Source organism: Periplaneta americana, chromosome 4, assembly GCF_040183065.1.
Source record: "Periplaneta americana isolate PAMFEO1 chromosome 4, P.americana_PAMFEO1_priV1, whole genome shotgun sequence".
Classification (NCBI taxonomy): domain Eukaryota; kingdom Metazoa; phylum Arthropoda; class Insecta; order Blattodea; family Blattidae; genus Periplaneta; species Periplaneta americana.
In genome coordinates, this window is record NC_091120.1 from 34,370,892 (window position 1) to 34,384,258 (window position 13,367).

General features: G+C 36.9%; 2 protein-coding genes across 3 annotated transcripts in view; one reads left to right on the plus strand and one right to left on the minus strand.

Annotated features, from left to right (window-relative positions):
- LOC138697688 (luciferin sulfotransferase-like) overlaps positions 1-13,367 on the minus strand; it is a 102,984-nt gene that overhangs the window by 79,869 nt on the left and 9,748 nt on the right. The gene's annotated exons all lie outside the window — the stretch shown is intronic.
- Positions 1-13,367, plus strand: part of LOC138697686 (arylsulfatase B-like) — a 45,335-nt gene that overhangs the window by 25,522 nt on the left and 6,446 nt on the right. For both annotated transcript variants that reach the window (XM_069823145.1, XM_069823146.1), the window contains exons 3-7: positions 212-371; positions 4,153-4,376; positions 7,560-7,830; positions 9,623-9,780; positions 11,327-11,462. In XM_069823145.1, coding sequence (XP_069679246.1) covers positions 212-371; positions 4,153-4,376; positions 7,560-7,830; positions 9,623-9,780; positions 11,327-11,462 — 949 coding nt within the window. The remainder of the gene's footprint in view (positions 1-211; positions 372-4,152; positions 4,377-7,559; positions 7,831-9,622; positions 9,781-11,326; positions 11,463-13,367) is intronic.

A 13,367-nucleotide genomic window follows, 5' to 3' on the forward strand; every position in this document is an offset into this window, starting at 1 on the left:
GTTGGATGATCGTCCACCTCTGCTTCGGCATGTGGACGTGAGGCCAGCAGCCGGCTGGTCGGTCTAGGCCCTTCACGGGCTTTAGCGCCACGGATTATTATTATTATTATTATTATTATTATTATTATTATTATTATTATTATTATTATTATTATTTTCTGCTAAAATGAAATAATTATGTAAGCCTATCACAGATATGTTTCTTTCACAGGGGTGGAACGATGTTGGTTTCCATGGATCAGACCAGATACCAACACCCAATATTGACGTCCTGGCGTACAACGGTGTTATTCTGAACAGCCATTACGTGCAACCGTCATGCACACCAACAAGAGCGGCGCTCATGACTGGACGGTACCCCATTCATACAGGTGACTGTCACACTTATTTTTCTCTCGTATCTTTCATAATCTACTCTAGAGCTGTTTGTACACGATCAACTTTTCGTCAAATTCAATATTTCACAAGACTTGGCAATAATTTGCAAGTTCTATTGTCACATCACTTAAGATACTTAAAAGTCTTTGATTGTTTTTAAAAATAAATAAGAACATATTCTAACTGATCAAAGATTGACGATAAATTCTTTCAAGGAATAGACCAATACCATTCGAAAATATTATGGCGCTAGAACCACAAAAAGCATGGCGTCCTGACAGAGAAAGATGTTTGCGAGTTAATTCCATTATAAGAACTAAACCAATGCCTGTACTACGCCGTGGATTCTGTGGAATACCACAGTGAAATAAAGAAAAATAATGCGTATGAGGAAATTGCAAGGCAGATATCTCGAGTTAAGTACCAATAGATTTATATTTGAACGAAGAAGATTGTAACTTATATCCTTGGCAAATACTCATTTTATAGATGTTGTTTCAAAACAACGAAGCAATAGTAATATTCTTCGTTCTAGGGTATCGTGCAGTTCCACAATATGAGCAGGTTGCAGAATGAAAATGCATCATTGTTCATGTGTGATGCATCTGTGGCCGAAGTCATACTTGTTCGTCCTTTGCGGATAATATTAACAGTAACACCCTCTGACCTCAGCTCGTAACTTAAATACAAATATTGTTTTGTAAAGCCTAGTTATTTACCAAAGAATTTACATATTTCTATTGTAATATTTGGTAGGTTTCAAAATCTTGTCAAATTTTCAGCAATATGACACAGCATTTGACAAATCTTTTTCAATGTGGATCAATCTTAGACAAAATTTCTTGTAAAGTATTGAATTGAAAGAAAAATGTTATCGTATAGAAGAGCTTTACATATATATATATATATATATATGAACAATGGAAGGAGTCCATAATCATACCTATCTTTAAGAAGACTAACTGTAGTAACTTTCGAGGAATATCACTTTTGTTGACGTCGTACAAAATTTTGTCCAATATACTTTTGAAGATGAACTTCATATGTAGATGAAATTATTGGGGACCATCAGTGTGGTTTTAGGCGTAACAGATCAACTATTGACCAGATATTTTGTATTCGACAGATAATGGAGAAAAATTGGGAGTATAAGGGTACAGTGCATCAGTTATTCATAGATTTCAAAAAGGCATATGACTCGGTTAAGAGAGAAGTTTCATATGATATTCTTATTGAATTTGGTATTCCCAAGAAACAATTTCGATTAATTAAAATGTGTCTCAGTGAAACGTACAGCAGAGTTCGTATAGGTCAGTTTCTGTCAGATGCGTTTCCAATTCACTGTGGTCTAAAGCAAGGAGATGCACTATCACCTTTACTTTTTAACTTTGCTCTAGAGTACGCCATTAGGAAAGTCCAGGATAACAGAGAGGGTTTGGAATTGAACGGGTTACATCAGCTGCTTGTCTATGCGGATGACGTGAATATGTTAGGAGAAAATTCACAAACGATTAGGGAAAACACGGAAATTTTACTGGAAGCAAGTAAAGAGATAGGTTTGGAAGTAAATCCCGAAAAGACAAAGTATATGATTATGTCTCGTGACGAGAATATTGTACGAAATGGAAATATAAAAATTGGAAATTTATCCTTTAAAGAGGTGGAGAAGTTCAAATATCTTGGAGCAACAGTAACAAATATAAATGATACTCGGGAGGAAATTAAACACAGAATACATATGGGAAATGCATGTTATTATTCGGTTGAGAAGCTTTTGTCATCCAGTCTGCTGTCAAAAAATATGAAAGTTAGAATTTATAAAACAGTTATATTACCGGTTGTTCTGCATGGTTGTGAAACGTGAACTCTCACTTTGAGAGAGGAACAGAGATTAAGGGTGTTTGATAATAAGGTTCTTAGGAAAATATTTGGGACTAAAAGGGATGAAGTTACAGGAGAATTGAGAAAGTTACACAACGCAGAACTGCACGCATTGTATTCTTCACCTGACATAATTAGGAACATTAAATCCAGACGTTTGAGATGGGCAGGGCACGTAGCACGTATGGGCTAATCCAGAGCAGCATATAGAGTATTAGTTGGGGGACAAGACCTTTGGGGAGGCCGAGACGTAGATGGGAGGATAATATTAAAATGGATTTGAGGGAGTTGCACAGGATAGCGACCGATGGCAGGCTTATGTGAGGGTGGCAATGAACCTGTGGGTTCCTTAAAAGCCATTTGTAAGTAAGTAATATTTGGAAGGTTTCAAAATCTTGCCAAATCTTCAGCAATATGACACAGCATTTGACAAATCCTTTTCAATATGGATCAATCTCAGAGAAAATTTCTTGTAAAGTATTGAATTGAAAGAAAAATTTGATTGTGTAGAGGCAGTTTTACATATATATGTATTTAAAGTACAGTATTAAATATATTGTTTTATACCTTAACAATCTTCAATTTATCAAAAAATTTACTCTACAATGCTTTCTTGTTAAAAATTTAGAGACTAGAAGCATATTTGTACAAGACAAAAAAACGTAAGAATAGGAGATATAGTTCTAATAGTACAGCATAAAATAATAATCGCAATAATTTTCAATAAATATATTAATCGATTCTTATTAGAAAGTAAAATAAGTAAGAATTTGCCACTAAGGAGCAGCCCAATACGGTCATAGAACATTAGTTACGCCACTTCATTGCTACAAATAGTTCATTTTAATGTCAACATGTTCCTTCTGCCTCACTTATACAACTCTGTAGAAATCTCAACTTCTCTTTTGAAAAAATTACATGTGATTTCAAACAAAACGTTTGCATACCTTTCTAGATAGCTACAGATTCTTCTGCGGCTCGGCAAACATTGTATTGTATTGTATTTATTAACATTCCATGGTATTCATACATGCTTACACCTAGAATATGGAACAAGTCAAAAAACTTAATACTATTATAAAATCTTAATTTATAGTCACAGTCTAGATGAAATATATATAGACGAGATTTACAATATAGTCTACTAGTACAACACAAAGTTTTAGTATCAATTTCATGAAGTGTTATTGAATGTCATGAATTCACCTACAGAATAGAAGGCGTGAGAAATTACGTACTTCTTTAATTTGGCCCTAAATAATTTTATGTTTTGAGTTTCATTTTTCATATACTGCCATATAACGTACTCCTTTTTGATAGCACGATAGACTTGCCGATGGAGTATGAAAGTCATTTCTTTGACGTGTATTTATGCTATGAACTGTTGAATTAGTTACAAAGCTTTCACGATTAGATACGAGGAAGATTATTAATGAAAAGATATACTGACAAGCCATGGGCATTATTTGTAGTTTTTTGAAAATAGCCCTACACGATTCCCTAGATTTGGCACCTACTATTATTCTAATTACTCTCACCCTTGTCAGTAATCCATATGCAATGGAATAATTCAAGCCAATTTCGCAGCAGGCATACCAACTATGAAAAATTCACGAGAGAACTCTTACCCGACCGCGCACACTTACCCTCCGTTACCTTATTATATTTAGTTGGTTATTTAAGGACGCTGTATCAACTACGGTTAGGGAAACCTCGGAAAAATCCCAACCAGATAGCCCAAGCGAGAATCGAACCCATGCCCGAGCGCAACTCTGGATCGGAAGGCAAGCGCCCTAGTCGACTGAGCTACGCCGATTGATATTGATAAGTAAGTTTTATAATGAAAATAATTTATATAAAATCTTCATTGTTTTTCTAACTTGTTTTTTTCAGGTATGCAAGGGAACTCTCTCCTTGCTGCAGAACCTCGAGGTCTGCCACCTGGTAAAATCCTACCTCAGTACCTTAAAGATCTTGGGTACATAACCAGAGCAGTTGGAAAATGGCATCTTGGGTTCTACAAGAAAGAAGTCACTCCAACTTACCGAGGATTTGATTCATATATGGGAAACTGGAATGGTTATGTCAGCTATTTTGATTATATTCTGCAAGAACATGTAATTAGATGCATTACGATTTTCACACTAACTTTACATCACACTACAAATACAATTCAAAGGGAATCATAATTCACAAAGACACCAATAAAAAGCAGAGAGGAAAGAGGTTAGATCTGAATAAAGAATTTAAAAAATGCTCAGTGACTACAAACCTACAGGTAAAGGTTCAAAAAATTCATTTTTAATTATTTCAGAGGTCTCCATAAGAACCTCATTTGATTATCCATGTTTCATTAGCTTTACTCTTTATATTAAAAACAAAAATACACAAGTCCCACGAGGACATGAAGGTTTTTAAGGAGTTTTACTTTTACTTTCATCACGTCCCTTCAAAATAACAAAATTTAATGTAATCAATCATTCCCCAAAGCACATACCTGTTCATTTTAACAGTAGAGCGTCTCGTTTAGGCACAGTGAAAACGTAAACAAAGGGCAGATAACGAGTGGAGGGAGGACGAGCCGTACGATAAACACGAGGGATGCACAAGGTTTTAGTTACAACATTTATGGCGAAACATTAATTAAAATTATATTTTCCAAAAACACACAAAATAAAAAACATAAATTGCATAACGTTATCATATACACATTTTAACAAACAAGCAATTGTGTAACGTTATAATAATTCAACATAACAAATCAAAGTTTGCTACTTATATGATGTTGCTTTCAAGCAGCATTTTTTTACGGTAATGAATAAATTTCATTCTCTGTATGACTAACATAATATCACCGTCTTCTGTGGCCGAATTAACAAAACTACAGTATATTGGTCTGAAGTGATAACACTGTTTCCTAAAAACATAATTACAATACTTTTATGTTTAAGATCAAGTGTGCAATCTCAAGTAAAAAGATATTAATGTCATGTTTTATGTTCCTTAGAAATGCAAATTTGAGAATTTTTTTCCCCATTTATATAATCATAAGTAATATCATATAATAGAACCAGAACATTTTGATAACTAAGATGCTGTTCTATTTTGTCTTTTTGTCTCATTTAAACATTTAGGGGAGAGTTGGGTAGTATCGGACATCGGGTAATATCGGACAGTGAGTTTATTTCATCTTCTACCAGATGATAGTACCTGAATGACATGGTTACGTTTCTGTGATGTCGCATACAGAAACGTAACCATGTCATTCAGGTACTACCATCTGTTGGAAGATGAACGAAACGCACTGTCCGATATTACCCGATGTCCGATACTACCCAGCTCTCCCCTATATTATTTATTTCAATGATGTATGTTATTCAAAGTTACGAAATCTTTCCACGCCGACCAAATGCTATTTCGAAAATGACGAGAGAGACTCGAAGCGCACGAGAATGACACGAGCCGAGACTCGAAAGACAAATGCAACGAACACAGCGAGCGACAGCGACAGTTAGTTTTGTTCATTTCTAGTTCAGTCTAAACTTCTGGGTAATAACGACCACCCAAAAATTCAATGAAATTTCGGGTATTTAGCTTCCTTGAGTATCAGAAGCGTCTGGCAACGCCCCAAAGATATCTAGACCTACAAAGAGAAGCAAACGGAAGAAAATACCTAGGCCTACACTGAAATATTTGGAACAAAATATAATGAACCGGATGAAATTATAAGAACACTAAAGCCTTCAAATATCTGTCCAAAGACGATAAGATTGAAACATTCTACAAGCAGTTCACTTATGATTTTAAGAACAAAATTGGAAAGATGTAACTCTGTGTCATAACTCATAAGTTACGCCAAAACAATACGATCGTAGCGTGTCTTGTGAATGTTGTATGCTTAAGACATTGCAATTCGATTCATACAGCTGATTTGTGCAGTTATAATAACAGCTTTCGAATCGTATCTCTTTTTTTGTTCGTCGTACAATGGCGAAGCTCTTAAGAGGCTTTTGAGGCTTAGCCTACCCAAAACATTTTCAGTTATTATACTATCTAGTAACAGTACAAGTTCGAAATAACGATGTATCGTAACACTTGGTTTCATTCCGATCCCTCCATATACAGTATTAAATTCACTGTTGGCAATCATTCCAGGATAGACAGTTCAGTGCGAGAGACTTGCGACAGAAGCCTCATAGCGATGCGGGATGGTCTCGCTCACAGACAGTGGCACTCGCAAGCTTGAAGGAAGGCCGGGGAGGAGGGGGGTATCGATTCGTTAAGACTCAGTAGCAGGAGGTGTGGCTAGCCTCAACATCGCGATATAATACGCCGCGCTATGTTGGTGTTCTGTGAATGCGCTGCATTGTTGAGTGTTAGTTTAATCAGAAGTGCATTTGCTCGTGCACATGTGTGTTACATATTAATTTTGTGTAAAATGGCTCATACTGAGAGAACACGGCGGTCATTATTTGTAGAATTAAAAAACTGTCTTCAAGTTGAACGTATGAAACAAAATGAGCTTACAAAGATAGGAGATCGACAATACATTTACATGTTAAAATGGCGGATGGAGGAAGACAAAATACGAAATTTCAATTTTCATAGTATAACAAAATATATTCTTGGCTAACATGGTGCTCTGATACAAATACGTTATATTGTTACACCTGTATTCTGTTTGAGGGGTGAAAATGAGTGTTTATCATCTTCTTGTGAGATCTGTGTCACAAAAAATTTTGATAGAAAAGCTGAGAAACATCTGCTGTATAAAAAGATATATAAGATAAGCAGATTTTTTTTCAGCCTACCCAGTACTTACACGTTAGCTTCACCACTGCAATTATAGGCATCCGACAAGGAAAACTCAGTGAGCAAAAACCAGCGGGCGTGACTGTCTCGCGCAGATGACGTATGCTCCCGTTCCCAGTATGCTCAAACGCCTATTGCAAGGGGGTAAGAGGAGTATAGCATGAGCGCCGCGAGGAATCCGAGCTGAGTTTTGCTTGTAGGATACCTGTAACAATGCTGTATTAACTGCAAGGTCATCCAGGATGCGTGGAAATAGTGGTAACACTGAGGCCAGATTCGCTATATATTACCTAACATTCACCTTACAATCGGAAAAACTCACAGATAATCAGTCCAAGTGAGCTTCGAACCCACAGACGAGCTCAGCCTCGAATCAAGAGAGCAGTTCCTTACTCCTGAGCTACGCTGGTAGTAATCATACGTTATGACAGCATGCATGTCCCTCATATGTTACATACCAATGATGCAAATTGTTTTACTGATTGCAGTACTCTGACGGTGAATATAATGGTTTTGACCTGAGACGGAATCTAAGCACTGCATGGGATCTAAGTGGGCATTATGCAACAGATGTGTACACTGATGAGGCAGTGCGCATTATCCAATCACACGATGCCTCTCCGCTTGGACCGCCTCTTTTTCTCTATCTTGCACATTTGGCTGTCCATTCAGGCAACCGCGGAAAACTTTTGGAGGCCCCGCAGGCAGAGATAGACAAGTTTAAGCACATCTCCGATCCAAACAGAAGAACATATGCAGGTATTTCTATATACAACATACAGTAATTCAACTTCTATTTACAATGAGATTGCTATAGGCATCCAACAAGGGAAACTCAGTACGCAGAAATCAGCGGGCTTGACTGTCTCGCGCAGATTATGTATGCTCCCGTTCCCAGCATGCTCTCACGCCTACTGCAGGGGGGTAAGAGGGGTATAGCATGCGCGCCGCGAGAAGTCCGAGCTGAGTTTTCCTTGTAGGATACCCATAATACAAAAACAGTCTTTACAATTGACTGTTAACAGCGGGAACTCTTTAATTACGAAGATCGGCCCAGAATACACGTATGTGGGTTTTGGCTGGCTTTTAAACTATATGTGGCGAGGATGAATTCTGGGTAAATTTTGCGAATTTTAAAATAAGTAAAATGTTTACAGGTAAACAGAGTTCTTTGCTCTATTTCCGTGATGGCTAGAGTTTACTTTAATTTTAAATAAAAAATAGCGTCAGGAATTTAATTTTTAAAGAATATGTTGATTTAATATGTGTATGTATTTGTATGATTTAAATTGTTAAAATTAAAATTGTATTTTTAAAGTTAATTTATTCTCATTTTTTTTTTCTTGACCCACTTTGTGTCAAATAATTACCTTTGTTTGAGCACGAGTTTTTACTCCTTCAGGAAAGAATTAAGACTGTATTTTTGTAATGTATGACTTGAGGCTTTCCTGGCGTTTGATGTACGAGTAGAATAACTCTTCTCGGGTTCTCAGTCAGGTGAGTTGGAGATTAGCTTCCAAGCTTTCGACGGCTAGCTCTGCCATCTTCTTCAGGGAATGAAGTGATGTGGGACCAAGTCTAGCCGGTATATATGCAAAAGTAGCCCAACACAGCCTAAAAACTGGTCACAAGATAGATTTCGGCGCCACCACCTTCTTGGACAAGACATCAGGTTGCTGGGACTTGGTTATCAAGGAAGCCATCGAAATCCAGCTAGATGACAATAATTTCAACAGAGACGGGGGTCTACAGCTGAGTACAGCATGGAAACCTGCCATCAAAACGCTTAGACCACCAGCACACGGCAGACAGTCGGGACCAGCAACTAGCTCCTGATTGGCTGTCGCTTCCACCAACCAGAATGCTCCTGGCGGTCGGGACTAAGAACTAGCTCCTGATTGGCCCGCAGCGGGAAGCCCTACTTTTGCATATATACCGGCTAGACATGGTCCCACATCACCCCGTCCCGTGATCACTTGATCAAATCTCCGTCCCCCTCGCGTATGTAGTACCTAAGAGGTTACGTCCAATTTCGGCTTCCCCTTCAAAATTCTCTAAAGCTCCTTCAGTGGAGCAGCGTAACCCGGAGTGAGACTAGTGAGACAGGCTTGGAGCTCACATATTTAGTTTTGTACAGTTCCCAACCCCTTGCAAGGACGCGTTTTGCGTACCTTTTAAATTTGTCCTCCCAATTCTCTTTCGATTTTTTTTTCGTCCCACATCACTTCATTCCCTGAAGAAGATGGCACAGCTAGCCGTCGAAAGCTTGGAAGCTAATCTCCAACTCACCTGGCTGAGAACCCGAGAAGAGTTATTCTGTATTTTTGTACATGTTATTTTACCAACATTAAACAATAAACAACAACAAGTATGTATCATCTTCATGATACCAACATTTTACATGCAGTATGCAGATTTGGTGTCAAACGTTTCTGGTAAAGATCAAGTATATTAGTAATGTTTGCCTTGAACTGTGAATGTAGTTTATATTTCTTAGTGCATACAATTCATAAGAATAATTTTCATAATCATTAAAGAAAATACCTTTCAGCAATGGTATCTAAACTTGATGAGTCCGTCGGGAGAGTTGTACAGGCACTACAGAGGCGCCACATGTTAGAGAACTCCATAATTGTGTTTCTGTCTGACAACGGAGCACCAACTAAGGGAAGGTATCCGAACTGGGGCTCCAATTGGCCTCTCAAAGGAGTAAGTGTCTTTTAAACTCCATTAAGATCAATAAGAACATGAAATATGAAACAAAGTTAATATGTACTGAATTTTAAAATCATATATTCATTCATTCATTTAGTGTTCTGCCCAAGCTCAGGTCTTTCACTGCAAACCCAGCTTTCTCCAATATTTCCTATTTTTTGCCTTCCTTTTTGTTTCCTCATATGATCCATATATCTTAATGTCGTCTATAACCTGATATCTTCTTTTACATATTTAATAGTTAAATTTTTATCTGCTAGAAAGGATAAAATTTCATGATAATTTAACTGTTCAGAATATTGGATATTATGTACCGCAAGACAGAACTGAGTTTATAGGGACATTTTCATTAATCCACAGTTTTCTGTTCAAGGGCAGGTCTTTCACTGCAAACTCAGCATTCTTCAATCTCCCTTATTTTCCGCGTTCTTTCTAGTCTCTGTATACGATCCATGTATCTTAATGTTGTCTATAATCTGATATCTTCTCTTGCACCAACTTTTCTCCCATTCACCATTCCTTCCAGTACATCCTACAGTAGGCAGTTTCTTCTTAGCCAGTGACCCGCCAATTTCTGTTTATATTTCTGATCAGTTTCAGTTTCAGCATTATTCTTTCTTCATCCACTCTTTCCAACACCTCTTCATTTTTTATTCTATCTATTTCACACGCTCCATTCTTCTCCATGTCCACATTTCAAATACTTTCAGTCGTTTCTTTTCACTTCGTCGTAATGTCCATGTTTCTCCTCCTATACAATGCTACACTCCACACAAAGCACTTAACTCGTCTCTTCCTTAGTATTTTTCCAGAGGTCCGCAGATGTTCCTTTTTTATTAAGAGCTTCCTTTGTCATTGCTATCCTCCTTTTGACTTCCTGGCACTATTCATGTTACTCGTACTTACAGTATATACCCAAAGTATTTGAAGCTGTCCACCTGTTATACTGCCTCATAGTCGCACGTTTACCTTCTTTATTTTTCTTCCGATAACCATGGTTTTCGTCTTATTTGCATTTATTTTCATCCCATACCGCTCAGAGTTGTCATTTAGCTCCAGCAGCATATCCTTTAATATCTTCTCCTCTTCAGCTAACAAAGCCATATCATAAGCAAATCTTATGCAAATTATTCTTCTTCCTCCTACTATCACTTCTCCCATGTTCTTCACTTAGTCCTCCAAGTAAGCTAAAGTAAATGTTGAACAGGGTAAGTGATAAAGAGCATCCTTATCGTACTCCTCTCCCAATTCCACTTCCCTTTCTTCTACTATCCTGACTTTGACTCGTTCTTTCATATAAAAATTACTGAACAGGCTTCTCTCTTTTCAACCCTCACCAATTTCCTTCAAGACATTGAAACACTTTTCTTTTAAAGAAGAAAATTTGACCAACTCACCTGAATGGCTTATAGAGAATCTCTCAATTTATTATTTTTATAGTGTTACTTTATTATATTGCATAAACAAACTGCATGTAATTTCTTCATATATATTTTTTAATAATTTCAGGAAATTAATTCACTCTGACTTTACGAAACAGGTGAAGGAGACACTGTGGGAAGGTTCAGTGCGAAGTGTAGGTCTTATCTGGAGCCCACTACTTCAGCAGACTCCAAGAGTATCGAACCAACTCATGCACGTCACAGATTGGCTTCCAACACTCTATTCTGCTGCTGGTTAGTGTTGCAACACGATCACAAGATTCAATTAACACTTCACATCATGTCTATACTTCGTTCCATAATGTCTAACAAGTGACGTAAACATTGCCGGCAGAGGAGGAGAGAAGCATAATTGCTATTGAATTAATGGCAGAGGTCTCATTCCACGCTTGTCTTGAAGTCTGGCGACCTCTACCATTCAACAGCATTTTTTTTACTTGGTTATTTAACTACGCTGTATCAAGTACGAGGTTATTTAGTGTCGATGGAATTGGTGATAACGAGATGATATTTGGCGAGATGAAGCCGAGGATTCGCCATAGATTACCTGACATTTGTCTTATGGTTGAGGAAAACCTCGGAAAAAACCCAACCAGGTAATCAGCCCAAGGGGGAATCGAACCCGCGCCCGAACGCAACTCTGGATCGGCAGGTAAGCGCCTTAGCCGACAGAGCTACGCCGGTGTCCTTCAACAGCATATATATATATATATATATATATATATATATATACTAGTGGCTTGTGCAGCAAATGCTGCTGCAAACTGAGTTCGTTAGACGTTCAAATAAACATTTTTCAGATTTATTTTCAATGAAGAATACTTGACTTTTTGATAGTTATTTGCTTCCATAATAATAAACACTCCCTCTGAATGGGTTTTTTTAGGCCCAATACTTTTTCTTGAACCTATCCACCTTCAGGTTTTGAGTTTCAACGCGAAAACGCAAGTATCAATGTCAGGAGATAGCAATAGCTATTTCAGGTCATTGTGGATTGTAGGCAAAAGTTAAAAAAATGTCAGGTTTGCTAAGTTTTCGAACAATAGCATTTTTGCATAGCTGCTGCATGTAGAACTTGAAATGTAGAGCGTAAAATCATTTTATCCTCCAAAGAGATCATGCTGAAATGATCTGGAGACTACAAAATTTTCTAGGTCTCTTATTTTATCAGTAAGTAATACCTTTTGATCTTTCCTTAGGATCTGTATTTTATGCGCTCTCTCGAGCCAATACTGAAGACAATGACACATATCAATATCTACACTACACTGCCATTAAATATATGAAAAAGACCCAACCCCACTGGGTTAATAAGTACAAAAATCGTTGATTTTTAATAACAATATTATTATCTTATTTAAGTTTTGTAGTTATATATAGCCGCCACTCAGTAAATTATAGAAATGAAGATCTAAATTAAGATATTCTCTACATTTACTTACATAACCTCAAAACGTTTCACTTTCATGTCGTCAATATAGCATTAATATTATGTATAATTAATGAAAAATAGACGCATCCTATTAACTATAATAATATTTAATTTATAATGGTAATAATGTCATCAAACCACCTCATGTTTCGTAGATTTGAATATCCAATACACAGGTGTACTCACAAAATTATACACTGCAGAATCAGTTTTTAATAACAAATTGAATTCAGCTCTAAATATGTCGGCAATCCTGCAGGTCACGGCCTTCGTGTAATAGCCTATTGTTTATTGTAGTGTGTTTTTTGTTCTGAAATTCAATCAAGTCGGCCGTGAATGCAATTAATTAGTTCTCAAAACTGACGAAAGATGAATTTTGGAAAAAAGGAAAATGATGTAGGAAAATTAACATTTCACTGAAAACTAATATTTTTCCGAAAAACTTTGGGTTCCAAGCTTCAAAATGAGGGGTCATTTATTAAAATCCGTTCAGCCGTTTTCCCGTAATTTCCATTACCAGTATATATATATATATATATATATATATATATATATATATATATATATACATCTGCCGACAATGTTTACGTCACTTGCCAGACATTATGGAATGAAGTACCAGTGGTAAGGCTCCAAATTATTTCTTAAGCACGTGTAGTGTTTTCTTAAGCATGTGTGTTGTTAGTCAGAAAGTGGGTAAAGTCTGG